Source organism: Solanum pennellii, chromosome 5, assembly GCF_001406875.1.
Source record: "Solanum pennellii chromosome 5, SPENNV200".
Lineage (NCBI taxonomy): Eukaryota > Viridiplantae > Streptophyta > Magnoliopsida > Solanales > Solanaceae > Solanum > Solanum pennellii.
Genome location: NC_028641.1, coordinates 3838161 through 3862184, shown reverse-complemented (window position 1 = coordinate 3862184; position 24024 = coordinate 3838161). Strand labels below are relative to the sequence as shown.

Sequence of the window (24024 nt, the reverse complement as noted above, 5' to 3'; positions counted from 1 at the left end):
TAGTTAATTCTGGTCATATGTATTAAAAAATGTGGAAGTTATTCCAATCTATTGAATGAAGATGATTAAAATCAATAACCTTAAAGACTATTCTTGTGCCTTGGATTGCAGTAGAGTATCATGACACTGCCATTAGCATGGCTTCAACCTCTAGCTTTTGTGGCTGAGTAGTAGTTTCAACTACTTTTGACCTATTTGGTAGCTATTGGATATCTCTTATGGAATCATCAAAATTGATTTCATTTGTTTTCGTCCAATCATATTTTTCTCAACCTTCAGATTTCTGAAAAAGGAATATTGATCTTTATAGGAAGTGCAATGTATTGTTAAAATGGAATGCAACAATGAGTATTCCATACGATAAAAGATTAGTTATAAAAGATTAGTTAAAAGGAAAGTTTTCAGAAGTCAAAAGAAGAGACCTATGCACTTCAATAAGACTTTAAGAGGCTAAAAGGATAATACAAAATTAAATAGGTTCCCATTAGATGGTATCATTTCCTTTTCTCCTAAAACAGCAACAATCAAGTGTAATACTATAAGTGGGGTTTAGGGAGGGTGTAGTGTATTCAAACTTTACCCTTACCCTTCATCTTATCAATACCATTTCAACATACCTCAAGTTTTTCACTATCTTCCATATGGATTGACATTACATAACCATTGAGTTTTTCAATTTGATGCTAATCAAATAATATACTATCTGTCTTCACACTACTACTAAATGAAGGAGGGATTACGCTTGTGTGGAGAAAGTTGGCAACAATAATCAAAATTCCCGATCTGTTTGACCATGTCTTGGAGTAGTTCCGCAAGTAAATATGATGTTATTTCTAAGCTCAGCATGTATTCCCTATAGTTATTGGTCGTATTGAAATAAATAAAATGAACAACTCAAAAAGAGTTGGTCTAAACATTTTGTACAAATGTCAGCCAACAAACCAAGCAATAAACATACAATCTATATTCGACAAATCAATGAAATGCTAACATAGATTGCTTCATCAAACCANTGTAGAAAATTGTTTGGTTAATTATCATTATTTTAATGTGTCGCTGTGAACTTATTTTACTCTGTGCACGGTATAAGAAACAAATAATTTCTCCAGTATTAGAGATGTTGAGTCTTGACTATGTTAAAGTGTTAAAAGTTAAAAATCTTGGAGAAAATTGTTATTTTAACTCGTGTCTGACTCTCTAAAGCTCAAGTTCTATCTTTAGTTTCATTTTAGTTAATTCTGGTCATATGTATTAAAAAATGTGGAAGTTATTCCAATCTATTGAATGAAGATGTTTAAAATCAATAACCTTAAAGACTATTCTTGTGCCTTGGATTGCAGTAGAGTATCATGACACTGCCATTAGCATGGCTTCAACCTCTAGCTTTTGTGGATGAGTAGTAGTTTCAACTACTTTTGACCAATTTGGTAGCTATTGGATATCTCTTATGGAATCATCAAAATTGATTTCATTTGTTTTCGTCCAATCATATTTTTCTCAACCTTCAGATTTCTGAAAAAGGAATATTGATCTTTATAGGAAGTGCAATGTATTGTTAAAATGGAATGCAACAATGAGTATTCCATACGATAAAAGATTAGTTATAAAAGATTAGTTAAAAGGAAAGTTTTCAGAAGTCAAAAGAAGAGACCTATGCACTTCAATAAGACTTTAAGAGGCTAAAAGGATAATACAAAATTAAATAGGTTCCCATTAGATGGTATCATTTCCTTTTCTCCTAAAACAGCAACAATCAAGTGTAATACTATAAGTGGGGTTTAGGGAGGGTGTAGTGTATTCAAACTTTACCCTTACCCTTCATCTTATCAATACCATTTCAACATACCTCAAGTTTTTCACTATCTTCCATATGGATTGACATTACATAACCATTGAGTTTTTCAATTTGATGCTAATCAAATAATATACTATCTGTCTTCACACTACTACTAAATGAAGGAGGGATTACGCTTGTGTGGAGAAAGTGCGCAGCCTTGGCAACAATAATCAAAATTCCCGATCTGTTTGACCATGTCTTGGAGTAGTTCCGTAAGTAAATATGATGTTATTTCCAAGCTCAGCATGTATTCCCTATAGTTATTGGTCGTATTGAAATAAATAAAATGAACAACTCAAAAAGAGTTGGTCTAAACATTTTGTACAAATGTCAGCCAACAAACCAAGCAATAAACATACAATCTATATTCGACAAATCAATGAAATGCTAACATAGATTGCTTCATCAAACCATAGCTATTGCATTTCACTTTGTTATAAAATTTCAGAACGGAAGCTTGGATAAATAGATAGAAAGAAACTACCTAGAAGATTACAATACTCTAGATTTGTACTGACTAGCTAATAAACAGTGTAATACATGGAAAAATTATTGTGTTTCTTCTCCTTTAATTCCCTTTCCGCGCACAATATTTTAAAATAAAAAGCGTAAAAAGACGTATTCATCAACAATGATACACTAATCACTAATCAGTTATCTGAAAATTTTGCTATCAGCAGAACTGAAGATAAATCTTGATTACTCTTTATTAGGGAGCTTGTAAATATATAGTAGAGTTTCAAATTGTAGTCTTTTCTCTGATATTTGATCTCGACGATGTGGACTAAGAATGATTATTTAACAACTAGCTCGTTTAGAGAATTGTGTATGTAGTGATAATACAGGGTAAATTTCCAAAGGATTAAGACGAGGTGGAATCAAACAGGCTCAACTGGAAAAGAGCATCCACATTGTATTGGCAAAAGATCTCTTCAGTCTTAGAATCATAAGCACACAAAGCCATCAGTTTTGGGGAGAAACTTAAGAAGAAAGGTTGAAAACTTACCAATTTGAGTTGTAGGGTGATCTGATTCTTTTTTCCTTCATTCAAAATATGAAAAACCAATTTTCATGGAAGAAAGCAATATATATTCTTTATAATATCCACTGGGAAAGCTGNTGGGAAGTGCTTTAGTGTGTTTCTTTTAATAATACTAGGATGAAGCTTTTACTTTATTTTTTTTATTCTTTTGATTTTTTGTTTTGTGTTCTATAATCTAAGTTCCCATTGCATGAGACTCATTTGAGGAAAGTATTTACAGGTAAGAGCTTTTTCTACTACTTTTTTAGTGTTACTTTTATTGTCATTGTCACTGCTACTGCTACATGGGATTACAATTATCACTTGTTCTCTTTCTTTTTCTCCTTGTCCAAGTTCAATTTATAAAGTTTAGCACCATCTAAAAGGAGAAAAAAAAAAGAGATAACAAGAAAATAACTTTTAAGTTGATATGTGAATTATTTTTTGATACTTAGTGAATTGTTGAATTTGAGGGATGCTACAAAACAGAAGTTGAAATAACATTACCAAGGACAACGTATACTTGAGGTTTATATTCTAATGTAACCAATGTGATGTTGACCTCTTCAAGTTATAATCGACAAAACTTGCTTAGAGCAACTTGTCACGGGGTGAATTTTTCAACACCGTGAAGGACAGTCGAGAAGGCTTGCACGGCTCTCCTAAACTTCAGTCCAACCAAACGCCCAAAGAATCTAAAGCAAGAGTCCACAAGCAAAGCCACAAAACAGAAAATGAAACAAGAAAGGAAGCCAAGTTTGGGAGGCAGCAAGGCCAATTTTCCAATATTTTCCAAGAGAGAGCTTCCAAGAGCTTTTACAAAGTAAGAGGGAGAGTATTTTCTAACTATCTATCTGAATGGCAACTTCTACACTATACAAAGGCTCCAAAAGTGAGCCAAAAACGTTTTGGGCAAATATTCAAAATAAGAGCTACAAGTGGCAGATTCTGTGTGGCTGGAAAAGAGGCAGCTTTGTCTTTACAGCTTTACTGCCACATGGCAGATGGCTTGCACAGAATTTTGTCCTTCACCCCTTGGCTGTCCTGTTGAGCATGGCCTGTTTTCTCCATGTTGGCAAGCAACCTCCAGCATTTGGGGAGGCAGTGTGACAAGGCATTTGGGACCCTCCAAGCTTTGAGGAAGTGCTGCTGCGTTTTTGGAATTGACGGAATTTAATGTTCCGCCTCGCGGGGCGGGACACGCTCCCCCGCCTGAACTGGCGACGACCCCGACGCCACATAGCTGCATGTACTGATGGACCTTGTCGAGGAACTGCCACAGGTCTTCGTACTTCTCCCAAGTTGCCTCTTCCGGTGTCGTTCCCTTCCAGTGAACAAGGAATTGCGAACTTGAGTTGTTCCAGCCTTTCCCACGAACCAGCTGGTGATCAATGATCGCCTCAATCTGTTTGTCTACAGTAGGCGGCGTTATGAAAATTCTGGCCCTCTCGGACTGCCCCCGATCCTTGTCCTCTTTGTCTTCAAAGTAGGGCTTTAATTGGCTTGCGTGGAAGACCGGATGAATCTTCAGATGGTGCGGCATGTCTACCCGATAGGAGATTTTGCCAGCCTTGGCAACAATCTCAAATGGCCCCTCATACTTGCGAATCAAATTCTGATTCACACCTCGCAGTGACTTGAATTGCCGGGGATTCAGTTTCACCATGACTCTATCTCCAATCTGATAATTCACCGGACGTCGCCTACGATCAGCAAACTTTTTCATTTTTCGGGCAGCCTTGTCAAGGTACGACCGTGCAAGGTCGACCTGTTCTTCCCAGGCCTTGGCCATCTGATAGGCGCCTGGACTTTTGAAACCAGCATCAACAGGCAAGGACTGGGGCGTTGTTGGCTGCTGCCCTGTCGCTAACTCAAATGGACTCTTCCCCGTTGCCTCACTGCGCTGCAGATTATATGAGAACTGGGCAGTGTCTAGCAGCCTTGCCCAGTCCTTTTGATTGGCACTAACATAGTGCCTCAGGTAGCACTCCAATAGTGCATTGATTCTCTCCGTCTGCCCGTCCGTCTGAGGGTGGAAACTGGTTGAGAAATGCAATTCTGACCCCAGCAAGCTAAACAGCTCCCTCCAAAACGAACCTGTAAACCGGAGGATTGTGGTAGTGGAAAATAATTTTAGTTCCCTCGAGTCCGTAGCCATTGAAGGGCTGGACGAGGTGAAGAACAGCTTGGGTGAACTTGAAGATGTTCAAAGAGAGGGTTTGTCAGCCCTTGAAATCAAGTTCAACGAAGTCATCTCTGCCCTTCAACGAGAGGTGGAGTCTTTAAAACGGCAGGTTGATGAGATTGCCGAGGCGGGAGTTGCTCCTCCCGTTACAGTTCGAGAAACCAGGATTGAGGCTCCTAAACCCAAAGAGTTTCGAGGGGAGAGGAGTGCTCAGGACGTAGAGAACTTCATTTGGCAAATGAAGTCCTATTTCGAACATGTTGACATGCACACGGAAGCGGCCAAGATCCGGACAGCGGCAATGTACTTGACGGACACAGCCATGCTGTGGTGGCGACGCAAAAAGGCTGATATGGAGAGAGGGGCTTGCCAGATTGAGGATTGGGAGCAGTTTAAAACTGAGCTCAAACGGCAGTTCTATCCCCAGAACGTCGTCCACGAAGCCCGCAGAAGGTTGAGGGAGCTAAAACAGACTGCATCCATCCGGGAGTATGTGAAGGAATTCACGAAGTTAACACTTCAGATTCCTAGTTTGACGAGTGAGGACTTGCTGTTCTACTTCCTTGATGGCCTTCAGAATTGGGCCAGGCAGGAGCTGCAAAGACGTCAAGTGCATGACGTCGATGAGGCAATCGTAGTGGCGGAGTCGCTCAACGACTTCCGTAGTGATGCTGCAAAGGGGAGGGATAACAGGAGCAAAACTATTCCTCCCAAAGTCGACAACAACAACAGGGGCCGGAGCAGACCAAATACCAACCGAAGCAGTGACACGAGAAGCAACCCTCGTGAGCAGCCTTCCAACTTCCGGAAGAATTATGAAGACCGCAAGAGGGGTGCTCCTCAGCGGGAAGGTTGTTACATCTGTGGGGAGACAACCCACGCTGCTAGGTACTGCCCATCTTTGAGGAAGCTGAGTGCCATGGTAGCTGCCGAGAAGCAGCAAGAGAAGGCTGCAGCGCAAGCAGGCAGTTCTGCCGGTGAGAAACGTGGGCAGAGTAGCGGAGCTGACAAAGGCAAGAACGTGGCCGTGGGCATGTTCAACCATATGGCACTGATCAGCCACATCTCTATTGCTGCCTTGGCTGCCAAACCAGTTGGCGTTAGGCCTCGTGAGTCACTGTTCGTCGATGCCAAGCTGAACGGCACCGACGTGTGGATCATGGTAGACACAGGGGCTACCCACAACTTTGTGACTGAGCAGAAGGCAAGGGAATTGGGCCTAAGTTATGTTGCCAGTAACACCAAGTTGAAGACCGTTAACGCCACCCCTACTACTGTCAATGGCTTCGCGCCTAAAGTTCTGATTGAGTTGGGAGAATGGGTTGGGCAGACTGATTTTACAATTGCACCCATGGACGTTTTTGATGTCATCTTAGGACTTGACTTTTGGTATGAAGTCAATGCCTTCATTTCGCCGCGTCACAACCAGCTGCATATTAGCGACGTTGGAGGGTCTTGCGTGGTACCCCTTATTCGGGTGCCACAAACTGGAATGCATTTGTCAGCAATGCAAATCATCAAGGGATTCAAGTGAGGCGAGCCAACATTTCTCGCCACGTTGATTGAAGACGCTGGGAGCTGTGATGAGACAGTTCCATTGCCGCCCTGCATTGAGCACGTCGTTAGCAGCAACAAGGACGTTATGCCAACAGAACTTCCCCAACGGCTGCCACCCCGCAGGGAAGTTGATCATCAAATCGAGCTGGTTCCAGGGGCAAAGCCGCCTGCCATGACGCCTTATCGCATGGCGCCCCCGGAGCTGGAGGAGTTAAGGAAGCAGCTCAAGGAGTTGCTGGATGCTGGACACATCCGGCCGTCCAAGGCGCCGTTTGGTGCACCTGTGCTATTCCAGAAAAAGAAGGACGGGACGCTGAGGTTGTGCATTGACTACCGGGCCCTCAACAAGGTCACGGTAAAGAACAAATATCCCGTGCCTTTGATTGCAGATTTGTTCGACCGGTTGGGACAGGCGACGGTGTTTACCAAAATGGATTTGAGAAGAGGCTACCACCAAGTCCGGATTGCCGAAGGTGATGAGCCAAAGACTGCTTGTGTAACTCGTTATGGTGCGTTTGATTGGCTGGTGATGCCATTTGGGTTGACGAACGCGCCGGCGACGTTCTGCACCCTGATGAACAGACTGTTCCACTCCTACTTGGATCAATTTGTTGTGGTTTACTTGGATGATATCGTTGTCTACAGCAACAACATGGAAGACCATGTAGAACACTTGTGCAAGGTGTTCAAGATCCTGCGCGACAATGAGCTGTATGTGAAGCGTGAGAAGTGCAGTTTCGCACAACCAACTGTCCGTTTCCTTGGGCACACTATCAGCCATGGCAAGATTCAGATGGATAGCGACAAGATAGCTGCTATCAACAATTGGGAAGCACCAACTAAGGTACCAGAATTGAGGTCCTTCCTTGGCCTTGCCAACTACTACCGGCGCTTCATCTTCAATTATTCCGCCATAGCAGCTCCTCTCACAGACTTGCTGAAGAAGGACCATGACTGGAGTTGGTCGGCAGCTTGCCAAGCTGCCTTTGAGAGGCTGAAGTTGGCAGTGATGGAAGAGCCCGTGTTGGCCTTGCCAGACTTCTCCAAGCCATTTGAAGTCCACACGGATGCGTCTGACTTCGCCATCGGTGGCGTCCTAATGCAAGAGGGCCACCCGATAGCTTATGAGAGCAGGAAACTGAATGAAGCAGAGCGGAGATATTCAGCGCATGAGAAGGAAATGACAGCCGTGGTGCACTGCCTGAGAATGTGGCGCCACTACTTGCTGGGAGCACATTTTGTCGTCAAGACGGACAACGTCGCGACGACCTATTTTCAGTCCCAAAAGAAGCTGTCCGCCAAGCAGGCTCGATGGCAAGACTTCCTGGCTGAGTTTGACTTTACCCTGGAGTACAAGCCGGGGAAGGCGAACGTAGTGGCTGATGCCCTTAGCCGCCGGACTTCACTAGCAACCATTGTGAGCTCAAACAGCAGCTCAATTGTTGATGACATTAAAGAAGGATTGCTGCATGATCCTATTGCTAAACAACTCTTCGCCTTGGCCCAGCAAGGCAAGACGAAGAAGTTTTGGGCGGAAGACGGCCTGCTATATACAACGGGCAGGCGTGTGTACGTCCCGAAGTGGGCTAGCCTTCGGCGTACCTTGATGAAAGAAGGCCACGATTCTGCTTGGGCTGGTCACCCAGGGCAGAAGAGGACCTTGGCATTACTGGAAGCTTCATACTACTGGCCTCGGATGCGGGATGACGTCGAGGCGTATGTGCGAACGTGCCTTGTCTGCCAACAGGACAAAGTCGAGACAAAAGTACCAGGCGGATTGCTGGAGCCGCTGCCCATTGCTGAGAAGCCCTGGGACAGCGTCACAATGGATTTCATAACCTGTTTGCCAAACTCGGAGGGCTGCGGAACAATTATGGTCGTGGTGGATCGCTTCTCCAAATATGCGACGTTCACCGCCACCACGGCTAACTGCAAAGCCAAGGAGGCTGCCAGGATCTTCCTGCGTGATGTTGTCAAATACTGGGGCATTCCGCTTATATATAAGACATTTTCATTTATTTACTTAAGTGTTGATCCAAATTGTTTTTCTTAAGAAGATTTTGTGAGGAATGAATTATTAGACTGTACTGATTATTGAAAAGACGGGTACATCATTGCAAACTTGTAGTTGTCGTGGTATTAGCTTCATTAGTTCTTCTATTTATTAGTTTTTCGATAAGAACTATATGTTGAACTCATTTACTTTTGAACACTTACGGTGTCACCTGCTAAGCTGATCACATTTTTCTTCGTCTTTATTTACATGTTGAATGTATTCTTTAGTTTTAACTTGCCCCTTTTATCTTTCGATCAACTTGCTTGTTCTTTTACATATGCTTTCCTTTATATACTAGAATTTCTGTGTATCTTATATTTTTACAAATACCAACTTCCTACCTTGTTTATATAACAGGGCAAGTTGGAGATCACAATTAAGACTGCATCCTGGCTGACCTTCAATTTAATTTATTGCATTGTGTTATTATGTAAATAGAATATTTATAGAAATCTTTAAATCTGTGGATCTAACTTTAAATACATTGTTCACTTTTCAATTAGTATATGTTTTTCTTAAATAAAACAGACTCTATAGAATCATTTGGTGTGAGTATAATGTATAATAATTTCCGGACAAAATGTTCGAATTATTTTATTTTATGTTCAGTTGGGAATATTAGGTAGTCGCTGACTTATTTATTGCAGATTTCTTTTGTCATAGTGATGAAATATATAATAATTTATTTTAGGATAATTTATTTTGAAATTTAATTATTTTAGATAACTTATTCTCAACAGAACAATTCTAACTAAATCTCCATTATGTTGGGCTCATGTTGGGCCCGTGCTTGCACGGGCTAATCTCTACCTAGTTTATATACAAACACATAATTGTTTAAATGTGATGTAATTAGAAATTCTAAATTTGTTTAAATGAGATTCATTTATAATGAAACTTACGAATTATATCTTTTGATTATGATTTAATATTCGCATTCCTAAATCAAATACTTATTCTAAGATTAATATTTTAAAAATTAAAGTGTCAAAAAAATATGTGGGAGATTAGTTTTATTCTTTTATCTTTATATAGAAATTTTAAAAGATTTGATCCTTGATATGAAAAACATTTTGGTAAAAAGATTTATATGACAAATTTATTTGATGTGAATCTAAATTTGTTTAAGTCTCCGTTTAGAATTGTAATCCCAAAACACCCATAGAATAGCCACTTTTTAAACTACTAGTCAAGCTTTAAGCAACGTTTGGAAACTATTTAAACTTTAGCCACTTCATAAAGATACCATAACATCAAACTTTGCTCAACAAGCAAAATCTGGTCGACTATTTCTCGTAAGCCCAACTTGCTATGATAACGGTTTTGACTTCCCAACTAGATGGGCTTTTAGTTAGTTGGTTCCTTTGTAAATCTCAACATGCCCCCTCACGTGTAGAATTACATTTTTTTAGGGGATCTTTCATGTAAATAAAAAATTTATATTTGTATGTTGTAGCAATGTTTGCATAATTGCGCTTCATAGCAAACATATAACTGTATAATTCGCTATACATATACAACTGTATAATTCGCTGGCCTAAATTGTATAATTCGCTGGCCTCGCTATACATATACAATTGTATGATTCACTGGCCTAAATTGTATAATTCGCTGGCCTCGCTATACATATACAATTGTATGATTCACTGGCCTAAATTGTATAATTTGCTGGCCTATTTCGCTGCAATTGTATAATTTGCTAGCCTATTTCACTGCAATTGTATAATGCGCAATTGTATAATTCGCTGGCCTATTTCGCTGCAATATGTGTATAAAATTTGCTTTGTAATACAATTGAATCGAAGTAAAATATTTGTATATTGTTGAATTATAAGTGTATGGGAAGAAGATATATGTTTTTCTCTCGCTTTATACAAAAGCAGAAACACAATATCTACACTTCTGTTGTATAAAGCGAGAGAAAATTGTATTTCACTGCAATTGCATAATTCGCAGGCTTTTTTCGCTACAATATTTGTATAAAATTTGCATTTGTATACAATTGAATCGAAGTAAAATGTTTGTAAATTGTATAATTAAGTGTATAACACGAAGATATATGTTTTTGCATGTGTATATACAATATTCTCTCGCTTTATACAAAACAGAAACACAATTTATACACTTCTGTTGTATAAAGCGAGAGAGGCGAGCAGAGGGAGAGTGGCAAGCGAGAATGGGAGAGTGGCGAGCGAGAGTTTTAGGAGAGAAGCGACTGGCAAACTTTGGCAAACGTTTGCTGTGGAGCACAATTAAATCAAATAGTAGCTACTCCATTTATTTTAGGTTATTAGTTTGCTATTATATACAATTATCCCTTTTTTTTTATGGTCAAGTTTGTAGAAATTCTGCATTGGTAGAATCGTGATTCGATTCTAAGATCTCTGTCTACTCTGATATTATGCTGACGTGTGTGATTATCTCATCTAAAAATTTAAAATATTAGAGAAAACATATTTTTAGTAATAATTGTATTCTCAACATTTTTCGACATATTACTCAAATTATATTTTTTTATAATATTCAATTTGCTTTCTTAAGGCCATAGAAATAGTGGGTGAAAAAAAAATTTCAGTCATAAAATTGTTGAGCTACTTGTATGAGTATTTATGTTCCTACTATATTATGTACAACTAATTATAGACCTTTATGAAATATGTAACGTAATCAACAAATTCAAGTCCAAAATCAACTAAAAGGGGTTTATAATGGTTGTGTCAATTAACTACAAACGTTTTAATCATTTGTGTCTAAAGTTAAATTTGGTAATATAGCTTGTAGGCTTGGGAAAGCTTAAGAGCAACATGTCAACGGTTAATTTACTAAATCAATTTTATTAATTATATTTTGAAAGCATTATGATAAGAATAGTATTAAAAGAAAATGACAATTTTTCTAAATTTGCTAAAATAAATAAGTAAAAAGCAAAATAATAATTAATATATAGTCAAGTAAATAAATCTGTGTGATTGACTGAAATCTTTTGACTAGCTCAATTATGAACATATGTGTATATGTAACATTCTCATATTCATATAATCATGAATTTGAAATTACTCTCTAAAATCGATCATGTATACATGCACTTTCATATATACACATTAATCTCGATAATTCATGTTCGATTATATAAAATTCATTAAAAAAAAATTTCATCTACGAGAAACTTGTATTTATAGAATTTTGGAAATATAAGATGTACGTATAGTTGAGTATAGTTAAAGATTTGATGAATTTCAATGCACTATGCCTTTGTTCTACGTATGAAAAAAATATACTAGAAGGTTCTGCCGACATATACGATTTATAAGATGTCAATTGTCAAAAACATGCCAAAAATAACACCCATTTTTTGGCCCCAACTGTCACCGCAAACACATGATGTAGAGTGCACTCTTCTCTTCAAGCTTATCCGCCGCCTCTACTGTTCGATTCTTTTGGATTCATCTCGTATCAGTATGATAAATCGATTAATTTATATTAATGTATTATAAAATCTAGTTTTCGAAAGGACACTCTCAACATAAGAATAAAAGTATTACATTACAATCATGTTGAGGTCGTAGAATATTTTCTCCGTCTAAAATTATTTGTCATTTTACATTTATTAAAAGTTAATTTGACTAATTTTCAAAGGTAAATTGAATAATATTAATTTAATATTTTAAACAAAAAAATTAGATATTCTAAAACTATATGAAAAGTACTATAAATTACAACTTTTTGCATATTAATATGATGATAAAATACATCTTAATATGTTAGTCAAAATTTTTATAGTTTAACTCTAAAAATAGAAATAATGATAAATAATATCGGACGGAGAGAATATAAAATTATAAGTAATTATATAGGGATACATCTACAACTTAGTATAATTTATGTTTTTTTAAAATGTTTAAAAAATAAAAAAAGGCATATTTTGAGTGTCACGAGGAGTAATATATATGTTCAAGAAAAATAATACCTTTTTTAATTTTGATGTACTTTTAGGTTTCCCATTATCATCAATGACATATTCTATAGTAAAAAATATTATAACATATCTAAAATTACACGGTTGAAGCAGAAATAGATTCAGAATTTAAACATTGAAGTTTATAAAAGATTTGAATTAATACTACAATAATAATTATATATATTATATATATATTTTTAAACTATTACAAAGCATATTTCTAACGTCATCACTACTATCAAGAAAATATGTACCAATAAAAATTGAGATTAAGTAATATCTTTCTATTGCTAATTAAAATTTTTTAATTTCCAAGTATTTTTTTATCGCCAATCCAAGTTTTTAAATTTTCAAAGTGTTTTACCTTTCGATGTGAATTCGTTGTATGTGGGGCTAACACTAATCTCAAGAAGGCATAGGTCGACGTGACCCAAATTAAAACAGGCAGCCTTTGGACAATGACAAAAAGTGTGCCCCAATTTGCCTCCTAGTGACACTCAAATGATACAACTTGGACGTTATGCACACAACCCCACAAATCAACAAATCTAACTAATAAATGCCTTACTTTTAGCACTTAATTAAAATCGTGACCTAGCAGGCTAGCACTCAAAATAATCGGTAGAATAAAATAAGTCAAATAAAAAATATTATAATTTTAATTTAAAATAAAATAATTTACCATCATACATATTTATATATGTTATGTATATGTTTTATTAGTCTGTTTTGAAAAGAATAACATATTATCATAATAAAAAAAATATTATCCTAGGGATTTTAGCTTGATTTGATATTGATGTTTTTATGATCATAAAAATATTATAACAGGTCGATAATAACTTTCAAAACCTTTTTCTTACTATAACAAATCAAACTATGTCATATAAAGTGAAAAGAGTCAAAATTTTAATTGTATAACTTTTGAATTCCTAAATAACAATACTGAATCCTAGTAATTGAGAGTTAAGAATTTAATTTGTGTACATATTTAAATTTTAATGATTATATGAACGGAAGATACATAAAAATATATTTGGTGAAATAGCAAAAATAGTTAGGTATTAAATTTTCTTATGTCGACAAATACGACAATAGAAGGGGTCACATTCAATTCAACTTGATATAGTTGATTGTTCATTGAACTTTTGCCACACAAGCATCTACTACTTTGTTATGGTCCAAATACTTCCAATACATAAAACTCTCATGGCTCCCCAAAGGTCAATTATCCACTTTTGGCATGTGATTTTGGGAACTTGCAACTTTCTCTTTCATTCAATTTGTCACTTGTTTATTTAAAATAATTTTGACCAACTTGCATCACCTCAAAATCTCAAAACATTTATAAATAGCAAGCATTTCCTTCCAAAATGTACAAATGCAACAAAAAGTTTAGTATATAAATCAAGAACAAGATCATTAACTCTTGTTCTAAGTTTTTTTCGAGCTAGACGGAGATTGACCCTCGAGTGCAATAAGGTAGAAGGGAGTTTGACTGCATGACTCTTTCGAGAGTAACAAGGCAGAAGGGAGTTTGACTGCAAGATCGAGTATAAGATGAAAAGGCAAAGAGGTAGTAAGAAGATGGTAAATAATTATGGGGAGATGAAAAAGGTCAAAAGGGTTGTTGAGAAACAAAGTGAAGAAGTGAAAATAGAGGAAGAACATAGGGAAAATAATGATGGAGGAGATGTTGTGAAGGAGGTGGAGTTGATAGGTGAGTGTGATAATTGGATTAATGAATGGCTTTGTTCATGGAGTAATGTTGTGGATGAGCAAATGTCATGGGGAACATGTTGGTCACCTGTTTGGGATATGGAGTTCTTGGGAGAAGCTTATAATAACTTGTATAATGATGTTTTGTGGGATGATGATGTTTGGGATTTAAATGCCATCAAGGAAGTTCCAAGTTAATAGAAAAAGGATACATGTGTGTATTTTGATCTTTGTAAGTGTAGTTTTTCTTTTTTACAAAAGCGAAGTTATAAAAAGTTTGAATCTTAATGGATCATGACATCTAATGTTGCTTAAGACTTTTCAAAAACGTTATCGTGTGTGAGATCTTTCAAAATCTAGCAATGCAAATTTTAGAGGATTTAATACGAATACAATGACGTTCTCAAAAAAGCAACAATTTACATTAAATTAAGATCAATAGGTACTTGAAAATGCACATGTAGAGATGTACAAGGTTGTATGATTACTCTTAACTATGAATAATTAGCCAAATTTTTTTAAAATGTGTTTATGGAATTTCTTGGCTCATTGGAATATCAAGAAGTTATGAACAAACTGAGGGAATTGGCATGACAGAAATAACAAAATAAATTATAGAGGGCAGTTCAGTGCATTAAATATCCTGCATTCATGTACAATTTCAAAAAAGGATCAAATCTTTAACGGGTGTAATATAAACAGTTTACCCTAATACAAACATTAGTTATACACGTGTTATAATTCTTTTTCCAACTTCATCCATTGGCTTCACAAAATTGATTTCCCCTTTTGAGCAATTTCAAGTGTGACAATCTAAGTATAATATTAATGGCCACATAATGAGTAGATATTGGAACGGACCACCAACAAGAGTTTTGCGGTGGATTGTTAACTCCTCCGTCCTTCTTAGCGAACGTCTTCAGTTCAATTTTTCTTTGATTATAAAATTAAAGCGCACCAAATTTAATCGAATCTCAATGTAAATATCAAAAATCACATAAAAACTTAAACTAAAATAAAATACTAGAGTGGACTTGCTTCACGATAAAGCAATAACCGTAGATTTTGACAAATGTGACTTGTTTGAATTATCGTTTAGAGATTTTATTTCTATAGTAGAAAAGTTATGTATACATAACATTTAGGACTCTTTATAAACAACCTTAAATTTATCATATATTTGTCAATCTTACAAGTAAAACATTAGACAACTGTATAACACGTTCAAAAATTTATATAATATATGATAAAATTAGAAGTAGATCTAACGTTTTCTCACGAAATTTTCAATTAACTTCCAAAAATACAAAACGCCCAACATTCAGATTCTTGAAATGAGCCAATTCAAATTGAATTGATTTAGGTTCTGGAGTTTGTTCGAGTTAATTTAGCTGGACTTTGTAAAATGGGCTTCTTTCTTGTGTTGGTCATCATTTGCTTTTTAGTACCTGAAGTTCTCACAAATAAGTGGAGATTTTGCGCAAATAGCCTCTATAATAAATTTAATTATACTTCATAGTTATAGTTTGCATATTTACAAGCGGTAACTACAAATTAAGCTGTTTCATTTGTGTAATTCGCGGGTCATGAACTATTTTTTTTTGTATAAACTCGAAATAACGAAGCATAAAGATTTGAACTATAAACAGTTATATAAATTATAATATACAAAATCATATTATACAAAAGTTATACAAATTACAAATTCTAAATTATACAAACTTGAAACCTATAATTATAATTATACATACTTAATTAGTCATTATAATTATAATTATAATTATACAAACTTGAAACTCTAGCCCACATAATTAAATATATACATACTTAATTAGTCATTATAATTATAATTACAATTATACAAACTTGAAACTCTAGCCCACAAAATTAAGTATATACATACTTAATTAGTCATTATAATTATAATTATAAGTATACAAACTTGAAACTCTAGCCCACATAATTATCACTGAATATTGATCGCAAATAATAATTAAATAAAATTATAATTATAATGACTAATTAAGCATGTATATATTTGCTTAACCATATAATTAATTTTTTCATAAATAAATGGGCTTGGGCAATATAGTAGAATTTGTCAAAAATAATATTTTTATCTCACAAAATAAGAACAAAATTTATGTATACATTAATTTTTATAATATTTTTATCTCACAAAATAAGAACAAAATTTAAGTATACATTAATTTTTTAAACACGAAATTACATTAAATATATTTTTGTCATTATTGGAATTGAGTAGTAAAAAGTTGATTACTGAATCAAAATTTTCAAAACTATACCATGCCCATACTAAGTTAAACAAGAAGAGGTCACTCTTCATAGCTATTAAATTATGTAAATATTTATATGGTAGATATTAGTTATGAGGAAATTAATAAACTATGTATATAATTATTATATTATTTTAAAATGAAAAGTGGATCAGACCCTTTTATTCAATTAAAATAAAAATAAGCAAAGTCCTTTAATAATAATTAATTCTTCAGTAATTAGCTATTTAATTTTCTATTATACACAAATTATGGAAAAAACTTAGATATAATACACAAATATAACTCTTAACTTGACGTCAATTGATAACTATGACCTTTAATTTTAGATGTGCACAAATAGACACTTAAATTTGTATAAAATTGAACAAATTGACACATTCATACTACATGGCAGCCTACATGAAATTTTGTCTCCTACAGGACATTCGACGTGTATCATGTCATGTAGGACACGTATATCTATTTGTTTAATTTTATATAAATTTAAATATCTGCTTTTGCACATCCAAAGTTAAAGTTCATAATTGTCAACTACGTCAAGTTAAGGTTATAATTATTTATTATATGATTCATAACATAAATTAATTATGTAAATTTTTAAATTTAATACCCGTATAACTTATCGTTAAAGGAGTTACCAAAACCCTCCCAAATGTATAGGTGCCCCACCACAAAAGATGAGGACGCGCACATTTTATCATTCCCCATGAATAAATTTAATCACCGGCGAGTGAGACACAAGTCAAAATTACAGAAGATTGCAGAGAACAAAATCTCATCGCGTATACTAAACGCTCCTTGACATCGCGTGAGTACTTTCCTCTACTTTTTGCACTTCTTTTAATTTCATTTCCCACCTTTAAACACAGCTCAAAAAAGTACTCAACACAAAACACACTCACTAAGAACACACAGTTCACACACACTCTTGAACTGAAGTGAAAAGCCCTAAATCGAAGCTTTGAGAAATGGCGGAAGGCAGAGGATCTTCCCTTGTTCATCTACTCGTGATTATACTGAGCTTAGTCGCTTTCGGATTCGCCATTGCCGCCGAACGTCGCCGGAGCACTGTAATCACTACTCCTCTTTCTTCTACTTTATCTACTGCTTTTCCCTTGTTTTGTGTTTATATGTAGCTGATGAGTGTTAATTGATCTTAAAATTAGGTAGATCCAGCGCGAATTTGTGTATATTGTGTAATTTTCTTGTGCAATTGAGTGAGTGCTTTTTTAAGATCTGAAATTGCTGTATTTGTTAACTCTGATAGTTAATTCGTTCGGTGGAAGTGTTATTTATGTTGGACGTAGTGTAATGGAATATGTTAATATAATTAAAGGTAGACGATAATGTTAGGACCGGAAATAAGCAGGTGTAAACGCGGAAGCTAGCAATGCAAACCTCAAAAGACTACGTAAGAAGACAACGAGAAATATACCAAAAGACACAAAGATTTAACGTGGTTCGGTCAATCGACCTACGTCCACAAAGGAGATGAGCAATCCACTATAAATATGAGAGTACAAAATACAGAGAGAAACAACCTCAACCAAACCACTCGGAATACATGAGAGGTTCACACAAGTGATAACGTATCAAACTTGTGACCCAGAATTTCTCCCCCTAACCAAAACTCTCAAAACCCTTAAGACTACATTGTGAATGCTAATTAAGTTAGAAGGAACAAGCCTCTATTTATAGAGTCCTAAACCTTTTCCTACAAGAAAAGGATTAGTCAATCCAAAACCTTTTCCTACAAGGAAAACCTATTTATGGTAAGAAATTTAGGACAAATAAAACCCAACAGATAAGTGTTATTTATCGATTTGGTTAATGAAGAGTTGGTGTTGAAAAAGTGTGAGTATCTCATCTAAAGCTTAAAGCGGTTAGAGAGAACATATTTTATTAGTTAACTATATTCTCAACTTCAAACTGTGTTGTCAATATCCATTAATGAAAACTTGTAGGATTTGAAAAGGAGAATAGATTTACGGCAATTATCCATTACACAAATTTACAGAACATGATTAACGTGTGGTTAAATTTGTAAGATCAAGATGCTAGGTGTGTGATGGAGAAATGATTCCAGTCTGTGAGAAGTTTGAAGAAATGCATTGAACACCAATATACTTGTTTTTAGTGACACTGTTATTGCTAACGAGTCAAAGCCCAGAGGATCGTGTTTCATAGCAGCTATGTTATGTTGAAATGGATCATCAATGCCTACGGATAGTAGAAAAATAGATGATTTGTACTACTTAAAGATTCTTTTGAGCCGAGGGTCTATTAGTACATTGTTATACTATTTAAAGATTTTTAAGTTTATTTGGAATGATTCGGATTGTCCTTTGGTTGTGCTTCATTACTGAATTATGTCTTATAGAAATGTTTGTTCTGTATTATCTGATGGAAGTGTGAGATCCTTCTCATACAAGTGAACTTGGTTTCCAGGTCAATTGAATTAATCCAACATCAAAACCATAACAATCGGACACTGGATATGCACCCCGATAACTATTTATTAGACCGAAGGATAGTGTATTTTCACATGGCTCAAGCATCACATTTTCATGATCTTTCCCTCCATCAATCTTCAGGCTATTTCATCCCCACCAAATAATGAAATATTAGGCTAATCCTCCTAGGATTCAACAAGCCTCCCTCTACAATTAGAGGGGAACAGGAATATCAAAATTTAAACACCCAAACAAACACGTCCAGTAAAGAAAAAGAAGAGAAGGAACAAGTAAGATTTTGTAGGGTATAGCAATGCTGGAGACGAATGATTAGGTTAAAGAGAGTGCCATTATAGAGTCAATTCACAAACTCTATCTGGCCTAATCATTATCCCCTGCAAATTTTTAGTTGTTCCATTCTTTTCTCTACCATACTTATTTGTTTGTATAAAGTTTGATGTTCCCCTCTTGTAGAAAAAAGGCTTACTGAATCCTAGGGGATATGCTGAATTATTTCATTATCTGGTGGGTTGAAATGTTAATTAAGGAAATCTCTTTTCATGCGCCTCAAGCATTGTACCATTTTCTTGATCTTCCTCTCCAACAGAATGAACTTTTGTATTCGTTCAAACTACTCATCCTTCTGCTGACACTTGTAAAGTAAAATGCATCTATGAAATGTAAAGGAGATGTATATGTAATTTCCAACTGAAATTTAAGGAGAACTCTTATTGCCCACGAAATAAATCACTTGAAGCTCTTCTTCATTTTCTATTTTCCCTTAATCTCATTTCATTCTTCTCGAATTGCTTTGAGTTATAATAAGAGCTAAAAGTTATTAGCAGCTATAGTCCTTAGTCTTTATGGACCTACAAATGGTGAATGTCCTCTTTACTTTTTTAAAGAACTTTTCACTCTATGTCCAACTTTAGATAAATCGCTCGTGTTTAAGAACTTCTACCTAGTATAATGATGATGAGACTCTTGATTTATACTCTACTATTGACTAGATCTGTTAATATAATTCCTATATTTCCTTTACTAAGAAATTGTTTCTATCCCCGTCAACAGCATTTCTCTTTGCCTATCGATTGAAAGGAGAAAGTGAAGTAAACAGAAGCTTACCAAACACTCCCACCAGAGAAATAAACAGGAAATGGTGGCAATTGTTCAGATGAGGAGTTATAGTGGGGAGAAATATTGTGAGTTGTCTCAGTGAGTCTAGAAGGATGAAGTGATCATAACTCTAACATTCTTTTTCCTTGGGCTAGTTTTGCATTCTCTTAAGTCATCGCAGCAGTTGCATAAATCCTGTTTTTGTTATTATCTCGAGTGCTCGCAGTAGTTGCATGATTCCATGCATTTTTTGTGGTAGTTAGCTGTATGATTCAGTAAGATACAGTTTGTTTAAATTATTGTGCTTTTTAAACGTAGGGGTTGGCAACTAGAGTCTGTCACCAGAATGTGGCAGATAAGAAAAAGGAAGTACCAGTGATGCAGCAGTTAAAAGAGTTTCTGTAGCATGTGAATAGTTAATTCAAGAGTCATGATGTTTCTTTTAGTCTTATACCTCTAATCAGGATAGATATTAATGGCGGTTAATATTTACCCTCTTGATAAAAAAAAAATAAACAAAAAGGATGGAGGTTGAGATTTACCCCCAAGAATAATTATCTATCTGGTAGGATTAATGACCTTGAACTTTCATCTGATGTTGAGGATCACTATAAGCAGGGATAACTTCTGTATTATATATAATGCAAGGGAAACCCTTATTATGAAGCCAAAGGGTTCATTTTTTATTCACAGTCATACTTTTACTGTCATAATGAGTTTCAATTTAACTCTGTAAAACATGAATCAGTTGGAAGAAATTCCCTTTCTTTTTCCTCACTGGCAGGTTGGAACAAAAGTTCCTGTGGGATGTGCCCTTTTCCAGCTTGCCTGAGATGTCTGGAATGATTACTTGTATTGAATTGTCTACCACAGGAATCTATTAAGTTGTGATAAGAATATTCAGATATGTGAAAAGCTAACACTCTCTGTTTCTTGCTCACTTATAATGAAGACATTTGGATGTATCACTTTTGAGTAGTTATGAACCTTCTGGTATTAAAGCAGAAAGGAAAAAAAAGATGGATGATGCCTGTCAAGGAATTATTTTGTAAAAGTAAAATTGAAAATAACAATTAACCAAGGGTGTTTTGGAAATTATATGAGCTGAAAAATGTTGAATGAATGAGTGAGTTTAACCCTTCGGGATGGCCCAGTGGTTTGTGCTTGGGACTTCCGTGTTGGAGGTCTCAAGTTCGAAACCCCTTGCCAGTGAAAGCAAGGGTTTTGCCTTCTGTGTCGAGCTCCTCACACCGGGATTGCCTAGTGCTACCTCTTCTATGTGGTTTGCGAGCTATTGCATAGCAGCATAGGAGCAGGGACCTGTTTACACCCAAAGGGTAGCGGCTGCGGGTTTCCCTTATCATAAAAAATAAATAAAAATGAGTGACTTTATGAACACAGCTTTTGATAACTGTGAATCCCTCTATAGTATTGCAGCTCATTATATGACACTTGAAGGTGTCGCAATCGCAAAAGGCAAAAAAGGAAACAAGAGATGAGAAGGTATTAAGCCCCAATAGATTTCTTGGTTCAAAATTAGGAATGGTAGACTGATGTCTAGTCTAGTTGTCTCGCTATCCATGGTAAAAGTATATTTAACTTGGTAATTGTATGAAAAAACTTCTCAAGGGGCTGCAAGTAGGATGAAATTTAGCAGTTACGAGAAAACACCGATAAATCAATTAAACTTTGCAGCCAATTTATTTAGAAGATTAGGCACTGAGGCAGGCTGTTATGGCAGTCTCTGATCAGACTGACTTAAACTACTAATCAACTTTGTGATTTGTACCTTGCTCATTAACTGTGTAATTTGGTTCCTTTTGACAGGGTACTCTGCATGATGATACTATTACCAATCGTACATATTGTGTTTACACCTCAGACGTTGCCACTGGATATGGAGTAGGTGCTTTCTTGTTTCTTCTTTCAGGTGAGGCATTGCTTATGGGAGTGACAAAATGCATGTGCTTCGGAAGACCTTTATCTCCTGGTTCAAATCGTGCATGGACCATTATATACTTCGTATCATCATGGTGCGAGTCTCATCATTAAACTTCTTTACCACATTTACATATGTAGAAGTAAAAGTCCCATATGTACTACATTATCATGTTAATCCAATCGACAATCAGCATCAAACTATCTTCTGCTGGCATATACAGATGTGCATGATTCTGTCCTCTGACATATTATTATATTTTGAAAAGAAAATCAGATCACATGTTTGTTATTGTGGAAAAGAAATTCCATTAATCTAAACCCTTGTCTCAACTTAGAATGCTCCATGGTGTATGATCATCAAATATTTACACTCTTCACATTGTCTTTGCTCTTTGTACACTAGTTTGTTATCGAGTTATTGCAATCACCATCTTGCAAATCATTTCTTAATAGTAATGCTAAGATACCTTTTCAATGAAAACTTCATTTTGGGGATGATGCACATGATCTATAAGCAGTATCCTGAGATTTTACTTCTTTTTTTTATTTTTTTCTGTTACTACACACGAAGACATCTTAAAAGGATTCATCCTACGATATACTAAACATTGATATCTGCAGGTTGACATTCCTGGTTGCTGAGGCATGTGTTATTGCTGGAGCAAAGCAAAATGCGTACCACACCAAGTATCGTGATATGCTCTTAGCAGAAAACTTCTCTTGCGAAACGCTAAGGAAAGGTGTCTTTGTTGCTGGAGCAGTCTTTATCGTTGCAACCATGATCCTTAATGTGTATTTCTACATGTATTTCACGAAGGCTACTACTCAGCCAGCTCACAAGACAAATCGTACTAGCTCAAATATCGGGATGGCTGGTTATGCATAGATTTTGCAGAAGAAACTTTAGCCTAGGCTCTATATTACCTACATCATTGACACTTTGGTTGTATAATGTACTACTCCATATAAGTTTGTCTATTATATTAAATCTGCTTTTTTCTTTCCCGCTCTGTTGTTGGGGTATTTGCTGAGCAATCGATTAGATAGATAAATAGAAAAACTTGTACTATTTGGGTGAAGAAACATGAACTTCCCCTTTTGTTTGCAAACGTAGTGTGGAATCTGCATCCCACATGACTGTTGCATCAACACATGGGGAGGTTAAGATGTATACAGATTTTACTCTTACTCTTATTTTTGTGACGTAGAGATGTTGTTATTAGTAGACCCTGGACTTAAGCAGGAAGTGATTGAAGCAGGTTTGCATGAAAAATATGACAATAAATGAAGCAATAGATAAAATATAAAATGAACTTTATAACAAAATGAAGCTATGTGTGCATTGTGAGTAATGAAAAAGACTATAAATAAATCAATTATGTGCATAAAATATGAGAAAAACTATTTTCTTAACACAAAAAAATTATATACAGAAGAAATTCAAGTACGATATTAGAGCAGTGAATATTCATGAAAAGAATTTAATGCATCTAAAAATTAGTAGGCAAATGGAGGGAGAAATAGACGTATTTTGTAAGGTAAAGACATATTAGAATGGATGATTTAGAGACAAATCATTATGGTTATAAAAATCCTCCGCAAGATTAATTCTTTTTCGACTCCACTTATTATTGATTTAGACGTTGAGGTAAGACAAGTCTCTCGAAATTAAAATCCCTACAAATGGTAGTTAAACTAGTCTTAATTCGACTAGAAACATGAAAAAACATACTTACTAGTTTATCCTAGTTAAACTAAAATCGAAATTAACCTTGATGATTCAAACTTCACCTATGCATGTCTAAAATTTGAAAATTACCAAGTTTAACTTAAACCAAAAATCAAATATACAAAATTTTCAACTTTATTCTCGTATGTCCG

At 35.5% G+C, this 24024-nt stretch overlaps 2 protein-coding genes across 2 annotated transcripts; both read left to right on the top strand.

The window, feature by feature from the left end:
- Window positions 1-13941: 13941 nt before the first annotated feature.
- Window positions 13942-14648, top strand: LOC107019944. Its single transcript, XM_015220300.2, has one exon. The coding sequence runs from the start codon at window positions 14175-14177 to the stop codon at window positions 14529-14531; it is 357 nt and encodes a 118-aa protein (XP_015075786.1). The 5' UTR covers window positions 13942-14174; the 3' UTR covers window positions 14532-14648.
- A 2850-nt stretch (window positions 14649-17498) lies between these two features.
- Window positions 17499-23149, top strand: LOC107018602. The gene is made up of 3 exons (XM_015219126.2): window positions 17499-17703; window positions 22030-22235; window positions 22765-23149. The coding sequence occupies exons 1-3, from the start codon at window positions 17602-17604 to the stop codon at window positions 23027-23029; spliced, it is 573 nt and encodes a 190-aa protein (XP_015074612.1). The 5' UTR covers window positions 17499-17601; the 3' UTR covers window positions 23030-23149.
- The last annotated feature ends 875 nt before the right edge of the window (window positions 23150-24024 follow it).